At 39.5% G+C, this 18451-nt stretch overlaps 2 protein-coding genes across 6 annotated transcripts in view; one reads left to right on the top strand and one right to left on the bottom strand.

Moving 5' to 3' along the window:
- The window catches only part of LOC133128635 (rho guanine nucleotide exchange factor 4-like), a 39672-nt gene extending 38591 nt beyond the window's left edge, over window positions 1-1081 (top strand). For all 4 annotated transcript variants that reach the window (XM_061242318.1, XM_061242319.1, XM_061242320.1 and 1 more), the window contains one exon: window positions 32-1081. In XM_061242318.1, coding sequence (XP_061098302.1) covers window positions 32-189 — 158 coding nt within the window. In that variant the 3' untranslated portion in view covers window positions 190-1081. The remainder of the gene's footprint in view (window positions 1-31) is intronic.
- A 4129-nt stretch (window positions 1082-5210) lies between these two features.
- Window positions 5211-17357, bottom strand: LOC133128490 (myelin-associated neurite-outgrowth inhibitor). Of its 2 annotated transcripts, none has more exons than XM_061242072.1 (7): window positions 17228-17357; window positions 12308-12403; window positions 11719-11802; window positions 10372-10514; window positions 9880-10057; window positions 8834-8931; window positions 5211-8042 (listed from the first exon to the last, which is right to left on the bottom strand). In XM_061242072.1, exons 2-6 carry the CDS (start codon window positions 12375-12377, stop codon window positions 8846-8848), a joined length of 561 nt encoding a protein of 186 aa, XP_061098056.1. In that variant the 5' UTR covers window positions 12378-12403; window positions 17228-17357; the 3' UTR covers window positions 5211-8042; window positions 8834-8845. The 2 variants fall into 2 exon arrangements, with proteins under 2 accessions (XP_061098056.1, XP_061098055.1); XM_061242071.1 differs by having other exon boundaries at window positions 8834-8958.
- Between the last annotated feature and the right edge of the window lie 1094 nt (window positions 17358-18451).

Here is an 18451-nt window from a genome sequence, read left to right on the forward strand (position 1 = left end):
TCTCCAACTGACTTCCTGTCCCCTCCGGCAGCTGTGACCAGGCCCTACTACGACTTCCTCCTGCGCCAGAAGCACCCAACGCTGCCCGCCGCTCTGCCCCAGCAGCAGGTCTTCATGCTCGCCGAGCCCAAGCGCAAGAGCTCCAACTTCTGGCACAACATCGGCAGGCTAACACCCTTCAAGAAATGAGGGGACACGTGCTGCTTGTGCCTGAACTTTTGTTTTTTGTTTTTTTGTTTATTATTGATATTGTATTATAGTTGCTATAATTATTATGATGATATTTTTTTTTTCCTTTGAGAAAGCACTTTATAGGTTGGTTACAATCAGACTTTGGGCACCAGCTCTTGGACCTTGGTTATTCTTTGGAAAGAACATTACCGTCGTTTCTAGCACTAGGAATACAACCATAGCACTACTACTCCGCTACTTCAACTACAGATGCACCTGTTAGTACTAACTCTACTACCTACTGCTCCAAGTCTCATCATGTGATTATGCTATAGCTTGCGCTTTGTACATCAAAAGACCATGACTGAAGAAAGGACTTCTTTCAATGTGTGTTGTTTTTTTTTTGTTTTTTTTTAACACATGCCAATTGTTCACCATGCCAGATAACTAGCTTATGTATTTGTTGTTTAATGTTCATTGCATCAGAATTCAAAAAGAGAAAGGGTACCACAAAGCGCTCTGTCCTGTCTGTACTGAGGGGATAAATACCCCATATGCCTCATTTCTGTGAATTCATTTGTCTGCAATGGACTTGGGGTATCCAACTATGAAGTTAACGTCTGTACGCTAAGATCCAACAATCCCAAAGATTTCATCCAGCAGAAGCTCACCTGGTCCAGAGTCTGACCCAAGAAGTCCGTCACTTTGTCCCCCGTCATGTTCTTTTCCAGCTGCCACTCCTGTTCCTTCGAGTGGGCCTTCATGTTAATTTATTTCAGTAATGAACTTCTTTGTCGAAGTGCCATTTGAACCGTCATCCGAAAATGCGATGAGGTTTTGCATGAATTGCTGTGAACCTTGAGTTGAGATGAGAGTTCATCCCGATACAAATAAAATGTCTTGATACTCACCCACTCAGCCATCTAACTGCATAATCGGGAAGTGTTTTTTGCAGCCATCTGTTGGCATAGGCCCATATCCAAGGCTGTCCTACACTGTGTATTTTTACGGTTTACTGATGATCTGACTAATTTAGAAGGTTTTGAAGAACTCTCTAAAGTTTTCTGTCTCTGGGCATACATAATATACACTCAGTGAGCACTTTATTAGGTATTTATTAGACTTATTTTTCTTCTGCTGCTGTAGCCTATTCACTAAGAGATTTGATGCGTTGTGTGTTCCGAGATGCTCTTCTGCATACTGCTGTTGTAATGTGTGGTTATTTGCGTTACTGTCACCTTCCTGTCAGCTGCAGAACTGCTGCTTACTGGATGTTTTTTTTGTTTTTCAAACCATTCTCTGCAAACTCTAGAGACTGTTGTGCATGAACATACCATTAGATAAGCATTTTCTGAGATATTCAAACCACCATGTCTGGCACCAACAATCATGCCATGGTCAAAATCACTGATAAAATGTTTACCCATTCTGATGGTTAATGTGAACATTAACTGAAGCTCCTTACCCATATCTGCATGATTGTATGTATTGCACTGCTGTCACCCAATAAGTAAGTGTACAGGTGTTCCTAATAAAGTGCTTAGTGAGTGTACGTATATACAGTACTGTGTAAAAGTCTTTGGAACCCTAGCATTTTTAAAATATGAATTTAGTAGATATTTTTAAATGTACTTTTTGTTTTCTGCATTGTGTCAGTACAAAAGGAAAACTTGAGATTTCCAAACACTAATTTTTCCAAAAATATAATGTTACAGTGACATTTTTTCATTTCATTTAATAAAGTAACATATAAGTAATTATATGTTTGGTACAACCGACCAGCTGATTTTCTTATAAAACTTCAGGACAGTTACCTAAGAGAACTGATTAAAAAATTTTAAAGGCTCAGTGTGATCACAATACATATCGATTTAATTTAGTTAACTGTTCACTGTTCTTTATTGTAACATTTTTTTATATTTAAAACTGTTCCTTTAGTTATTTGTGAAAGCCTCTTTTTTTAACATATGCCTAAGACTTTTGCACAGTACTGTTGACATGGACCCATTAAATTGAGTGTTTCATAGAATATATGATAAACTGCTGCGTGAGTTCCAAAACTGAAGCCATGATGGAGATATGAAGACCCCAACACATAACAAGTCAAGCACCAAACTCAGTTACAACATACTGCAATTAAACCTTTGCTACCACAACATTGTATTAACCACCTTGCTAATGGTTGAGGCAGACCATGCATAACTATTCAAGAGATGCTGCAGTGAAAGACTTCTGAAGAGTTGGATGCTTTCCAAGCATTCATCTGGAATGACAAATTTCATGGAGGCTTACCTTGAAATTCTTGTGTGCTACCGCTTGTAAAATGGGAGAATGACGTTTTGGAAATTATTAGTGTTATTAATGGTTCCTCAAAACTCTTTTGGAATTCAGCGGAGACATGTCAGACTGTATTTCAGAGCCAACTTGCTGATGTGTAATTGTGTCTAAATTAATCTCAAACTTGTCACAGCCAAGACTGTTGCTGGGCCTCTGCTGCCTTGATTTATATGCAGAAGAAGCTGCTAATTAACAGCAGTTACGGTATCTTAGTGTCATGCCCTGGTACTCTGAGCATATTCCTGCCAAATAAATGAATCCACACAAAAATATTAGCGCACACACACTGTCTTCTACACGCCAGCAAGCCAACATGGCACAAACATAATGCTTGAAAACATACAGAGGTGCAAATGGCAGTCCGGCTGTGGCATCGTGGTGGCAGGGATGTGCCAATTTTAGCCAGCTAAAGACAACTCATCAGCAGACTTGCAAATCCCAAGCTGAAGCCTTGAAGTCATAATAATGAGGATATAACCCAGGGGTGCACAACTCCGGTCCTTGAGGGCTAGTCTGCATACTGCTTTTTGTTCCAACCAATTGCCTTGTTTTTAATTTGCTGATAGCTCTGTAAATTACCCTGGTTCAACCCTGTACTTGAGCACAGTAAAATCTGAAAAAAAGGATACACTTGCAGGCTGCAGCTGTAGCTGGTAATCGTACACATGTGAGATAAGATATGATTGAGTCAATTAAATAATTAAGAGCAGAAGTTGGCACAAAATCCTGAAACGGACCGGCCCTGCTACAACAATAATCGTGGTATTACAGGGTCAAAATAAAAGCCAATTCCCTCAGCACCATCTGATCTTAAAATCAGTGCACACACAAATGTGTAAGTATCATATTGTACCTGACTACCTTTTGCCTTAATTAATTAACACACAGCTACCTGACAGGACAGGGATTAGTCATTGTTATGCAGTTGAGTGGTATCCAACAGTGCCACAGGGTTATCTTCTTTTTATTTACACTTTTAAAATAATAACCAACCAGTTGCTATACAAGAAAGCAGTTGAAGTGAGTTAACAGTGTAATTGACTTTTTAAACCTTGCATAACTAGACTGTATCAAATATAACTACAAGCATTGACTGCCAGACCCAATACCTCAGACATTATAGTAGTTCATACTTGGCAAGGTTAACATCAAAATTAATTTGTGAGCCTCACCAAAAGCCTCAGGCAGGACTATTTGAATGAACTTGAATCAAAATGCTGATTGTGCTGAGATCTGATTATTGTGAACTGAGTGTAGGTACTCACCCTCGTAATTAAAGATGTGACCTGAAACTTACACCTAGCCCTCAACCACTATTGTAGGAGCGTTACTTCTCGCTTTAGCAAGACTATTGACATATGTCACCCTCATTTTGGCAGCTCAGTATTTTTTCATACATTTTAATGTAACCTTTTTTATAAATTATCATGAAGGGTGCCAATAATTCTGGAGCCCACTGAACCCACACAATAGGCTCATATGCTCATGGGCGTTGGAGTCTCCTGGCAGTGTTTCACAGTGACACACACTCACACAGCAGCTCCACCTCATAACTCAATGAGCAGCACTGAGCTGAGATGCTGTCTGTACAAGTTCTAAGTGAAAGCAGGCTAATCGTTTTTTCCCTCCTGTATTATTTTGGACTTAAATGCTGCGAGGGGCTGCACAATAAACGCTTGCCTCATCAGCGTTTGTTCCATTTGTTTTTCTTATATATCTGCAACCGAGCTTACATTCTTCCCCAGAAGCTGTAGGTTTATGCATTTCCTTGAAGTGATCGCAATCAATCTGGAGGGTTTTGAAACAATTCTAATTGGATTTTTCATTTCATTTCTTTACCCTGGGGTTTGAGTGATTTGTTTATTTCTTCTTAGAAGAAACTGAGTCATCCAAATTTGTACAGCCTTTGATGGAAATGTGGTTGTCTTCATGTAGTACTGTGCAGAACAGGCCTACTGCCTTTGTGCATTTACCCCCAGAAGTGTGCCTGTATGCAAATGGAAGCCATTATTCTGCTTTTCATTCGCAAATAAATGTAGGCTTCGGGTAGGATTAAAATGTGCAAATCATGAATGCGCTTTTTTTTTTTCCGGTCACAAATATGTAACCAGTGGATGCCAAAGCACCTAGTAAAGCTACTGGGTATTTTCATCACATAACCTCTGGGCCTGCTACTAAAACATAATGCTGTGCTTCAGCAGGAAAAAAATATTTTTCTTTTTTTGGTGTGGATCACATTTCAGTTAAGCATCTTGAATGCATTTATAATATTTTAGAGACAAGCCACATGATATTTCAACAATAGAACACACTTTTTTAAGTATTTTTGCAAGTTGGCCAGCTATCAAGTCCTAATCAAGCTCATGGCTCAAGGTTTCTTGAACTCAGTTGTTATATCAACAGAGGTAAAATAATTAACATACTCAAATCACAAATGTATTGGATATAACATATGGTATAGTGTATATGATCCTGAAAAGATGATGGATTGCATTCTGAGGGGTCTATTTTCCCAAAGGTATATGTGATTTGTAACCCTATTGCTTTTGTTAGCCTCATGCTCTTTGTCTCTCCCTGCTGGCATGAAAAAGAATGCATAAAAAAAGTGAAGGTTACCTGGATTAATCAGAGAATGAGACGCTGTTGGGATGTCTGACTTAATTGGGTAGATCAAGTGGACACTAGAAAAACACCAACGCCAATTTAAAGTTTTGTATATCAACTTTATTTAAAATGTTGGAAATACAGTACATCTCTGCAAACATAAAAAAAAAAAAAAACATTTCCTTTGATCAATGTTGTTGAGTTCAGAGACACAGCGCCACCTAGTGGATACCACACACAATGACAGGACCGGAAGAATACGTTTGCCGTGCTTTTCCCTGCGGACCAGCTTCCAGCCACTGTGCTGCAGGGTCACATGAAGGGCAGCTTCCAAAAAATGTGGGAATGGGCAGGAATAGCGTCGGAAGGACGCCGTTCCTTAAATGAGTGGATATTCCCAGGCCACAGACAATGCGGAGACACAAAGCGGTGATTGTCCTTGTATGTGAAATCGAGTAGTACAATACCAGTACAACTGTATTGCTGAGACAACAAAGGAAAATAAAAAAAATAATAAAAAAGTAACGACAAAAAGAAAACATTCCATTATAGTCAGAATACTATAAGTCACATTTCGGACAGCAATTCAGAACTCAACCAGCAAACAAAAAATACACAAGTAGTGCTTTTAATTAAGTGGTCACTGCATCGACAAAAAGACAGTTCAAACCTCTGTTCTCACGCTCGCTTGTTGCAAGTAGCAGGATGGGTAACTGGGCAGTCAAGTATTTTCACCTGCTGTCACAGGCTTAATGCTTAATTTCAATGAATCTGAAGGCAAAAACAAGAGACCTAACAGATTCTTCCCAAGCCCCATCAACCCTATTGTGTACAAGTGCACTTCCCACATTGCTTGGAGTTCAGCAGTGTCACTGTGGAAGTTTTAGTCTAAATTAAATACAAACCAGGATATGAAGGCATATTCCTGAACCTTGTGGAGATCCACCTTAGAACATTGGATCTCTCATTTTGTTCTAGATCAGCCTGTACTGGTTGTTAGGTTAGTTTCAGCAAAGTTTGGCCACGTTGAACTGGAACCAAACTCTGGTCAATGTATTTTAAGTGGTTGAATTGCAGGAAGCCAAATAAGATACGCTGTCACCATCCTTTCTGGGGAAACGAATGCAGCCAACCTGGTGAGATGCAGTTAAAATGTTCACCATGTTCAACTACTCATTATAGAATTTTATCTGCCAAAATTCTCATCTTTCAACTGAGAAGTATTCTGATCGTACAGTCCGATGCAGGCAGAATATATTTATACAAATGCTTTACGGTGTTTGCATAAACATATGCTGCTGAAATTAATTAGGCAGGGTGTACAAAGGGCTTTGAAAAGAAACACAAAAAAAACATTAGGGTTATTTGATTATTGAAATAGCCAGTCTCTCAAAACAAAAGGGAATAGGCAATTTCAAAATCATTTTAGGATGTAATATTTGAAAATTATATTAGGAGAAGTAGATTCAAATAGTCGATTATTAGCAATATGCTTAAATGAGTTGAGTGGAAGAGCACATGTTCATTTAGGCATGTTCATTTGAGCATATAGCTGGCCTACTTGCACAAGCATCGATATCAATTAATGAATGAGAACCTTTGACAATACTCATTATATTTGCTGTTTTTTGGTCTTTTAAAAATATATAATACAAAAGAAGGATTACCATCACTTCCTCGACACAGCCCACAGATATGAGGTAATATGAAGGAAGCAGTGTGAATTCCTAAAAGACAATGATGTGGTCAGTCCATTCTCGTGTGGCCTTGAGGTAATCACTTTAAGACCGGACTAAGCTACCCAACAAATGAATGACCCACGTAAGAGAACTGCTCACCAGTAGTTTTAAAAAGACATTTAAATGACTAGCAATTTGTACATTTAAAGTGTAATAAAATGGCAAAACATTCAGTAAACCAAGAAACAGCGCCTCCGTCTAAAAACGTCTAAGGGTATGGCTGGTCCTTCATTCACCACCCCCGTTATGGGCTTTCCGTTTTTTATTCAGGTGAGATTACAGAAAAATAATAAAACAAAGGGGGAGTAAAAGGGGAAAAAAAGTTCTGCGGTATTTTGTTGAGGCTCTGTCCTGCAGACGCACGCACGCATGCACGCACGCACGCACGCACGCACGCAAACACTACACAGGATAAGAGCCAAGGGGAACATACCTGGTTAGGCAGGTAGGCCACTGTGCAGAACCACCCATCCACCCACCCCAAAAACCAGCATCTACAAATGATATACAAATGTATATCAATGCAGAATCACCCAACAAAATGAAAGTCTGCTTTGTTATGCCAGTACAAAACAAAAACCACATTAAAGAAAATGTTAAACTTTAGCATTGGTTCAAAGTATACTGCACTGAGTTTTTGTATAGTAAACTTAATGTACATGTTCATTTATAAAGAAATACTTACTTAGGAACATTAAGACATAGCTTCTGTGATACTGAGTGGTAGCCCCTGTTTATACAATAGTTTCATTTTTTTTTCTACTCAATACCTTTGGATTTTGCTTCGGACAGTTTTGCATCAGTCACTGCAGCTACATAGAGCAAGCTTTTTAAATATATTTTCACACTGGCGTCTATATAAACATGCATTCGGCTAGATATGGGTCCAAAACTAAAACAAGTAAACTGCCTTTTCTGTAATTTAGAGTTGTGTGACAGTCCACAGTGGTTGTCATGGCCTAGTCATCGGCTGTAAAGCGTACAGAACTGTGGAGTTGGAGATTGGAGTGGAACAGTTACCCAGGGTGGGAAGATTCTCGATCTGCCTTCTTTTCTCTGTTTGGTTACTTTTTTTCTTCTTTTTTTTCTCAATTTGACTGGACGAATGAAATCCTGGTTGGTGACATCAGGGCTTCAGCACCATGTGTAGAATACTGGTCTGAATATGACTGCATATCTAGTATCTTCAACCTACAGACCAGAGAAGCAAACTGAACAGGCAGCATCAGGGAACACATTCCTGTGTATCAGTGGTCACGCTAGCCCATGGAACGCTGCATCTTTGGAATGTAGGAATTTATTTAGAAATAAAATTCAAAAACACAAATTCAGATAGAAACAGCTATTTTTGCCATAATATGCCAACTCATAATAGTAATAACACGATAAATGTAGGTTGGTCATAATTTTATTATGACACCTGTAACAGAAGTCTGAAGAAATAGCAGGAATAGAAGGATTGAAATAAACTATAAACAATGTTTTGGAGTTCTCCCTAGGAGCTATTTTGGTTTTAATTTACTCATTTTGAGCAAGCTAAACTGGAGCGTGACTTGTCGCTTTTGACTATCTAAATTAAGTACTTTCACTTTGAATCTCACAACTGTTTGGCTCATTTTCTGCATAAAAAAATGCAGAATCATGCGTTGAGGCGACCACTGTATATAACATTTTTACATTATTGTTCTGAACTTCTATATACTGTAGGATAAATAAAATGGTGGCAAATGTCTGCTGGTCCACTTGTTAGACAAGGGCTATTTACTTAATGTTTAGTCTAAAACATCACTTGCCCAGAGGTTAATTTTCAGCACAACCTCAGAGATAACCTCAATATTATGAACTGACAGCCAAACAAGGCAAGAACCCAGTGAGGTATCATTTCTTTATATTTATATTGCATTACCCATTCTGCCTTTCAGGACATGAAAACAAGGACGTAATTCAATGTTTCATCTGAGAACATTCTAGCAGGTACTTACGGTGTTGTCCTTTTACCACTGGGGGGGCACGTAGCTGTAGGTGGGTGTTCCAGGTGGCCGGTATGTGGGCATTGTGACTTGGTGAGGCTGTACTGGAGCTGGGGAGTGAGTCGTCAACAAGGTCCCTGCCAGTTAAAGGCGACCACAACATCTATTAAGATACAGTTTCTCACGACAACTGCAATTACGCTGGGGCTGAGCGCAGGTGCTGTGATCTACTGCGCATCTCAACGTTAATAAGTTAATAATTTAATAGTCTGCATTTCATGTACTGGTTGGCCTACTGTACCTCAGCCATTTATTAGGCATTTATATCAAACTTGGACATAAAGCTTTTTAGAATTACCACTGTCATATCAAAATTCAAGCAGCTTCATGTACCAAAATGTCATTTTCAAAGAAATAAAAATCAAGGTTTTTGAGTTTATGAATCAGAGGACTTTCAAAGAGGATCAGGAACTAGCGGGGGTTATGTTCAGCATTATGGCTGTGGCCATGGGTATTCAGACAGTTTATACAATCCCAGTGCTGTTAAAACAGGGCTCCTCCATGAGGTGCTCTACAACTACAAGCAACAAATCCACACGCTACAGATCCAAAATCTCTCTGCTGGTCTCTAAATATGACAACTGAATACAATTAGATGACGATATTACTCATTAAAATACTAAAAAGGCGATTATCTACGATGGCTCCCTATTCAGAACAATGGCAGACAAGTTTGTTTTCACCCTCGGAAGGCCCCATCTTCATGACAATGACGTGTTACCGACTGGATCTATGAAAATCACTTTTGGTGTTATGCAACCAGCTCGCCTGATGAACAACATTAATTTCACATGGAGAGTGAGTTTAGGCTCATCTTTAAAAGTGATGAGATGCCATAGGAGGGCACTTGTATCTCACATTGTATCTCCACTGTGTGCTCCAGCTGGTTGTAGCTTTGTATGCTACTAAGCTGATGACACGGCACTTTTTACTCTGGCAAACAGTCTACTGAATGTGAAGCGCTTAAAAACCAGCCATTTCGGCGGCAGAGCACTTACCCGCAGACATTGCCATGGTGGTGCCGGCCACCATTCCCATGGCGACGCCGTTGGCACGGGGCGCGTGGATGGGGGGCGCGTACATGGTCGCTGGCATTCCGTTGGGCTGGACCACTGTGGTGTGGTGTATGACGTGGGGCGGAGCTGCGTACAGGGGCTGTGTGAAGTAGGTACCTTGCTGCTCAGAGACAGGAGGTCATAGACAGAGTGAGGGAGAGTGGGAGGAGAGACAAATGGAGGAGAGGGACGGAAAGGAGGAGTGAAAGAGGAGAGAGTGAGAGGTGAGACATTGAATAATCTCCTTCATCCTGTTTACACCAGCTGAGAATAAACGCATGTCCAGCTCTGCACAATCAGTAGAACGTCTCTCTTCAACTCTCTTCAACTCTCTTCAACTCTCTTCAACTCTCTTCAACTCTCTTCAACTCTCTTCAACTCTCTTCAACTCTCTTCAACTCTGTAGAGTGCTTGCTACTGGCCAGCTGTACTCACCTGTGCGTATGGGTTCTGTTGTGGGTAAGCACTTCTCACAGGGAAGACGGCTGCCTGGTAGGGGTTTGGTGATGGAGAGTATGGCGGTACGGTACCGGTGGTGGGTGAGCAGGACATTTTGTACGGCGTGCCGGGCGTGAAACCTGAAATATCAGAGGCGACATAAAACCACATGAAACGGACATCCGTATAAATAAGAGAACAAACAAATCTTGAAATCACAGGGAAATATAGAATTGCTTCTTGTTACAGAAAGCATAGAAATCAAGGTCTTGGTGTGGGATCCAATGGAATCCTTCTTGATACAAGCGAGAGAAAGTACCTTTTGTTCAGTACATACAATACAGTGTTGAAAAGAACAGTATTTTCATTCATTTTTATGCAGATGGTACAATCTTGTATGCCACTGGGTCCTTGCTTAACAGGCCCTTACTAATTTAATCCGCCATTGATGCTTTTCAGTTAGCCTTGTTAGTCACAAGCTTGCTTTAAATTAATATAAATAATAATTAAAATCGTATACCTATTTGGGAATTTGGCTGGATAGTATACTGTCCTTTAAGATTTATGTGGAACATCGGTCTCATAAGCTTAAAGCTAAGATAGGATTCTTGTACAGAAATAAAGCATGTTTGTCAATAGAAAAACCATTGTACAAATCAACTGCCATTTCAACAGCATTTGATTACGGAGACATTTTGTACATGCATGCAGCACCTTCCATTTTAAATCCTGTTGATGCACTTGATGCATTTTATCAGAGGGGATACATTTCTTACTCAACAATGTATTTAATATGGAAAAAGTAGGGAATTTTTAGGAACAGAAGGGAATTGCATTCAATTTGTTTATCTAATTCCCCACTATGTTTCATCTTAAATCTTGAATTATTTTTAAAATCTATGGTACCAGGTCTCAGGAATTTTTCACTTTAGAAATCCCACACGTAAACACAGAGCTGGGCAAAACCGGTTCTATGTTTAATGCCCCTCACAGATGGATTAAACTTCCAAACTTCCAAACATTTTGAGATACTGATCTCAACGAGACTACCTGTGTAAATAAAAGATAAATAAAATAAGCAAATATGTATTCTGGAAATGACAGCATTCCAGGATTTCCCAAGCATGTGCCAAAATGGCTTGGCTGAAATGGGAAATATACTTCGGCCTGGAAACCAGAAACGCATGTGTGGCATGTAACAGAATCCTGGGCATGGCTCCTCATCAGATTTCATCAATAGCCATGTTCACTTTGAGTCACAGCCAGACCGTAACCACGCGACCACGTCGTCTCTACCCCTTAAAGTCCCTTTGGGGAAGACCATGAAGAGAGCCCTTACTTTACCTGTCTGAAAGGCAGCATTGGCCCCAGGGAACACATTGGGGGAATAAGCAGGAGCAGCTGCAGCGTAGCCGACCGGAAAACCTGCTATGAACGCAAAAGAGAGAGACATCAACCTTCCCACAGGCACAGGGCAGACTGCAGCCTACACTGTTTGAGATACCCACCAAAAACAATGTCATAATTGTATGCATAAAGGCAGTGCTGCAGAATTTGAATTTGAGGCCCATTTGCCCCTTGCGGTACTTCATAGCAACTTAATGTTGCTAGATTTTAGCAAGATGCTTTCCATTGTTCACAATAAAAATAAGACTTAACCACTTGTTGGCTTTACCCTGAATGCAAGTATATGTGCAATGACATGAGTGAGTATGTGCCTTATGTCATCAGCACTATGCAATTATGTGGATGTAGATGAATTTCAATAATATCAGATATCATGAAATCAAACTAAACAAATGCCCTGCAACTGTAGGGTTCCTGCATAGCTATGGCTGGGAAGGTCAGGCCTGCACTGGTCAGCAACATTAATGATGAGGTGAGGGTTAGCTGGGTCGTCCAGTGATTCTGAGGGGCGTGGGACCCTGCTTACCTGGATATCCTATTCCTTTGGGGTTGGCGTAGGGCACCCCTGTCGGAGCCGGGCTGTAAACTGGATTCATGTTGCAGTGGTGTCTGCTTCTGTTTGCTGAAGGAAACAAGTGTTATTAGTCATGGTGAATCTGCATATCAGGGCTTCCCTGAATGAACGGACTGCATTATAACAGCTTTCACAGGCGTCATTCACAGAAATGATGTGAAGACCTGGCCAACACACGACCCCACCCTTAATCACTGCTCATCACCCTTAAAAGCTCTGGCCTATATTGTTTGAGTTAAGTGTGCAAATCTGCTGTTTTCGATGCCCACCATTTTGGAATAAACTTCCTTTAGAGAGGTCAGTGTAAAGTTGCCGCTTCTCCGATGTTGGCTAAAATTGATTTTTCTATTTCCAAAATAAAATCAGAAAAATAACAATAAATGTCCATGGAAGTGAATCTCTATGGGATAAATTGTTTGACAAAGTTGCTCAAAGCTGACCTATTGTTTTTTATATATACTTAATTTTAGATATGAGCAAATGTGAAGATTAACAGATCAATAAATTCCTTATTCAAGCAATATTTGCAATTCATGTGGAAGACAGACCTGGCAGCATGTAAGCAGTCCCTCAACCAGTAATGTGCACAGCACAAAGACTGAAAGATTCCTTCGAGCAACAAAATATGTTGGCTAACCACTGAAATAAAATTCCAGTGAAATGGAATTCATCCACTTTGAGAATTCACTTTAAACGTAAAAAATAATATTCTCTTTTTTAGCAAAGATTCTAAAAAGATGTCTTATGGTATAGGTTGGCTTTCAGTCTCCGTAATGGCTAGTTATTCAGAAGGTCAGAAATCATGGTCCAGCAAGTTCTCTTAAGGGCAAATATTGATCAATTCTGTATAAAATGAAAACGTTGAAAAGAACAGGTGGTCGATTTTACACTGAATGACCAAAACGCCCATTGTGAAGCACTGTGTGACTGGATTGTATATAAAGCTATACAAAATAGAAACTGAAACATTACTGTGGTCCCATTACCAGAGACATTACTTAAATAACCACACTGAACTATGAAATGAAAAAACCTTATCAACGATGCACATACAAACAAGCTCTTATATGAATATGTATAGAACATACAAATTAGAAAATGTTGAGCTTCATCAACAAGAAAAGAATTTCAATGTTACAAATTTTGAGATGTTCTCCAGTGTCTATAGATACCTTATCGTTGTTTGGAATTGCAACTGGCCTGCATACCAGGTATAATTGACTTGGGCTTACAAAAAGTAATCAGCCTCAAGAAATATCCTGAATAAATAAGTTAATAAATAAATGTTTGTGCAGCCATCAAATGCTCACCAGGCTGGCAAGACCCACTGACTAGTTGTGTTCTCGGTAATAAGAAATCACTCTCCCGAAATTAATTTCAGATCATTGTTAAATGTTCCACCGACTTCTGCTATTTTCAAATTAGATGCCACATGCTGAATAATCCATTAAGACAAAGATTCTTCTGAGAACATACTGTACCTTATCGTTGACCTTTCCATTAAAATGAACTGTTGTGGTTGTCTAATTAAACATCTAATCACTACTAGGGAACATCTAAATATGTGATATCAGGAAACAAGCAAACTACTGTACTGTACTGTTTAATGTTAATTGCATGCATACAAAGACTGCCTCAATTTTAGATTACAGAATAACCATCTTTATTTCTTTTAGTCTTCCTTCTTCGTTGCTGTGACAACCGCTGCCAATGGATAGCTCATTACTCACACAATGCGGAGCTATTTCTGTCACACCTTGCCATGGATTGAATTGAAAACACGCCTTGGGCTCATCGTCTAAAGGGCATGTCCAGCCATCCTATGAAAATGGCATCAGTGCTTTCCCTTATCAGTCATCAGCCATCCGTCAGGAAGGCCAAAGATATTTGACATCCCCGGGTGAAACATTGATATGCATCTTAAAATGAGCCCCTAGGGAAAGTGTTTGGTTGGACATGAGAAACGGATACCAACTCAGTGGCCCATAACCTGTTAATAGCCTACACTACAGGTCAAAGGTTTTAGTAGACTGCCAAATTTTCAACCAATCAGATATAAAGAAATAAACACCTTTCATTTCACAAAAAAACTCAATCTCAAGATTCATCAAAATGGCCACCTTATGTAGTAATAACTGTGAAGATATTAATGCTATCTTTTCGGCAGTCATACTCCTCGGTTGTGAAAGTTCACACCAATAGTGCTTTAAAGTTCCCACAGATGTGGTGCACTTGTAGGTCGCTTCTTGACATTTCTAATTTTTCCCAAACGAGCTTGATTTCACCACACTTATCAGAAAATTGAAATAAACTGTACACCTTTTTATCACAAATAACTTAATTGATATTTCAAATCTATTTTAAAAAACATCCCTCCACAGAACAATGCCTTGTTAGCACATTAACTATCTATGCAATATACAACCATGAATGGATTGACAAGTTTTAATATTCTCTTTTCCCCTCCATTGTAAGTTCACATCTTCTCCTTCTGTTCACCCTGACACCCATCAAACCTAGGCTACATGTTTTTGTCTGGCATCTCTATGGACTGTCTAGACACTAACAAAGCTTCCCTGTGTGTTGAAAGGGAAGATTTACCAGCTTGGTCGTGTTTTTAAAAGTAGGGCAGTTCTGCATCAAATCTGTTTCAGAACATGTTATCTTCGGCAACTGGCTTCCAAACGAAGATGAACAAATCTGTTAGGCATTCTCACCACAGAAAACAAAAACTGTTGAAAGTGTCAACATGAGCAGCATTGCCACCATACTAAAGCTGGGGTGGGGTAATAAGTTTGGACTAAATCTGCACTCCTGTGACTCTTCACACTGACTGGAGAGTCAACTGGAGAAACGGTTAAATTCTATTTCAGGGCTTGGTCTCTCCATTTGCGCTTTATTTCTGACATTCCAACCTTTGTACATACACAACACAAGCACCACTGGGGCTGGAACCAAGACGATACATAGCCAGTAAAGCTTCCAGATTAATTAAAAATGAGTTTTTCAGATTTATCTGAAAACCTATGCCTGAAGCAGGTTTAAGCATGCTGTAGTTTCACGGTAGTCATTCAGTATCCAATTCCAGCAAGACGTGCATTGAAAAAAAAAAAAAGCTAAGTAAAGAGCACTGGATGTAGGTTATGACCCCTGAAAACATCACAATGTTTTCAGGGGTCATAACCAGCCACTAGAAAAAAAAAAGTTAAATATGTAATTCTATTCAGAATAGCTTTTCTACAAACTAGATGCATATCAATTAAATAAAATGACACTAATGACACTGTCGCATCAAAACTAGGGCACGATACACCAAAGCCGCGATCTACCTGCAGCACTCGTGTGTAATACAAAAGAAAAGAAAAAAACGAAAAGAAAAAAAAAAACATTTTAATCAGGCCACAGGAGCCCTTCTGGGTTTTCAATCAACTATTCTGGATATCGAGCGTCTCCACAGAGATAAGCTTTTCAACACACGACTGAACATACTGGTACCCGACTGTTTTAGTAGGCTCGTGTGAACTGAGGCGGAAAATTGCTTGAAATAGTACTGGAGAACGACTTGCCATGAAGCAGAACAATTGATAGGTACAACGAACGAAATTCTTAACCTTCCTAAAATTAATCTTTCACAGAACCACTCAAAAGGATGTGAAACAGTGTTGCCAGCTTTGGTTGTTTGTATGTAAATCTCTCCACTCAAAAATACACATGATAAACTTAAATAAATTCCCATAAATCATAGCATAAATGTTCCTATTAGCTTGCGTGTCCCTCGTAATAAGCCAACGTAGTGTCCTTACAAACAGCAGTATACTTTTTATACAAAAATGGTGTTAATGACTGATGGATTTACACAAACTCAAATGCGATTTAAATGCAATCATCTGTAACGTTAACTACACACTGTCTGAATATGTTAGCTAGCTACCTTCTTTGTATCCTATGGGATGCAAAAAGATATCAGAGAAAATGTTTATGGTCTATAATTCAGATATAGATCAGGTAAACAGACCCTAAATCGCGGGACGCCTAGCACGGAGGTTAGGTTGATGTCATTAACGTTAGACTAGTTTACCAACAAAGTCAGACATGCTGATTCTAATAAAACGAGGTGATATTCTAATGTTAGGTAACGTTAACGTTGCAGAAATAAAAATCGAACTATTTTGGTTGGGTTAGCTAGCTACAGTCTTAATTTGTTAGATAGCGCGGACCACCGTTTTTTGTTAAAACGTGGTAAATTAAGCTCATAATTAACTTAATAATTAGCTATGAATCAATAAATAAAAACCAAGTGAGGCTAACAATATGCGTTACTAATCAGCAAACGGTTACTAGAAGCCTACTAGAAGCCAACGGGAAATGTTCGACACTTTCGATGTGCATTGCTAGCTAGCTCAGTCGCAGGTGAAATGTCCACAATTAATCAGACCGTCTTTCTACAATTCCTCTGGCTGGCCAAGGGTCTAGTTACCCAACGTTTGTCCTAGCCTAAACCTGTCACGTTAGCTAGCTAGCAAGCTAAAAGGTTTAGCTAACGACATTACCCAGCTCATATGGGCTATGAATGCCTTTGCATCGCTAACGACATTAGTCACCTAGTCAGCAAGCAAACTATCGCTAGGTAACGTAGCGTTACACTACAGTGCGTGGCTTGAGTTTCTGAATGGGCGCTGCAATGGAATCGCATAATAATAGGCCGCAGTAAGGAGATGAAATGAAAGATATACAGGTCCAGCTTCTCGCATCACCATAGGTTATTCAATTCTTCACCCTTGAGCCCACCCCAGAATCGTCGCTACAGGTAAACCACGCGGGCAAACCCTGGTGGTAAACCAGTATCGGCGACAAGCTGTGTTGCCTACTTACATGTTTCTGTCCCGTTTTACCGACAACCGTTCAATTCGTCAGGATTTTTCCCCTTTATGGTTTTGATATTGTCCTCTCCGTCAGTGAACACTGCGCCCCAACCAAACCTACACCAACAAGCGTCACTTCCGACAATGTGAAACTGAAGCTGTACAGTAATGTGACCCTTGTCATGTGACTGAGGTGTGCTGCGTTTTTTCTTATATTCGTTTAAAAAAAAAAAAACTTGCTTGTGCTACTATGGGCAAAAATAAACAAAAATGTATTGTTACGAATTACCTTTAAAAAAATCTATAATTTGAAATATATGGTTGATGAGTAGGTTGCATTGTAGGTGGCACAGGTAAACTATACAGGTGACCATGGGTGTCAAACAGAAATAGAAGAGAAAGGTGTCATTTTAATATGGAATAATTTTATTTAGCAAAAAGACCTACCCATTCCTGGGAGTCACTGAAGCCAGTTGTCGACTCTGAGCAGTCAGCAGTCAGCACCGATCCAGCCCAGACCAGATATCAGACAATGGGACCCATCCATGCACTACAATTGTGGCTTAACCTTAAAAAAAAAAACCTGTTATTTGTCTTTTAAAACTATTGTTTAAAACAATAATCAATTAGCGAACCTATCAATTGTGTATCGATAGAATACCTCCCTAGTAATGAGAGTGGCAATTTCTCTCAATATCATGAAACTTACCTGACTGTCTTGTTACTCCCTAGATTGTATTATACTAAAATATATCTGTATTACCAACGCAAAGACAAATATGTGACCCCAACAGAGATATAAGCTAAGGTTTCAATTTGAATTCAGTTTTGATATTTGTAAGCCTGCATGATTCCAGTGTTAACACAAGAGGGCACTGTCTTTAACACAAAACCTCATATATGCCCTCTACCTGCTATTGACAAGCCAGCAGGCCTGTAAACATCTAAAATATGTTTTCATATAAAGAAACTGTCTGGGCCAACTGAAAATATTGTAGTGAGTGCTTCCAAAGAGAGACCAGTTAAACCTTTGAAAATACTCATGCTTTATTTAAGAGTTTTTCACTAGACATGTGATTAGATTGAGCAAAGACCACAGACTTTTTTATACACAGACAGCATTGCACCTTGGGTCAGCATCTGATTCATGCAACATAACGTGCACAAACATGGTGACTACTTAACTTCCCCTTCTATGCTAGCTGGTTAGACATGTACTGTAGGGGCATAGCAA

The sequence above is a fragment of the Conger conger genome, chromosome 5, assembly GCF_963514075.1.
Source record: "Conger conger chromosome 5, fConCon1.1, whole genome shotgun sequence".
In the NCBI taxonomy this organism is placed as follows: domain Eukaryota; kingdom Metazoa; phylum Chordata; class Actinopteri; order Anguilliformes; family Congridae; genus Conger; species Conger conger.

Coding starts and splice junctions, on each gene's coding strand:
- LOC133128490 (XM_061242071.1), bottom strand. CDS start 12,377: ATGAATCCAGTTTACAGCCCGGCTCCGACAGGGGTGCCCTACGCCAAC. Junction 10,058..10,371: donor AACAGAACCCATACGCACAG/GTGAGTACAGCT, acceptor GTCTCTGAGCAG/CAAGGTACCTACTTCACACA. Junction 8,959..9,879: donor CACCATGGCAATGTCTGCGG/GTAAGTGCTCTG, acceptor TTTAACTGGCAG/GGACCTTGTTGACGACTCAC.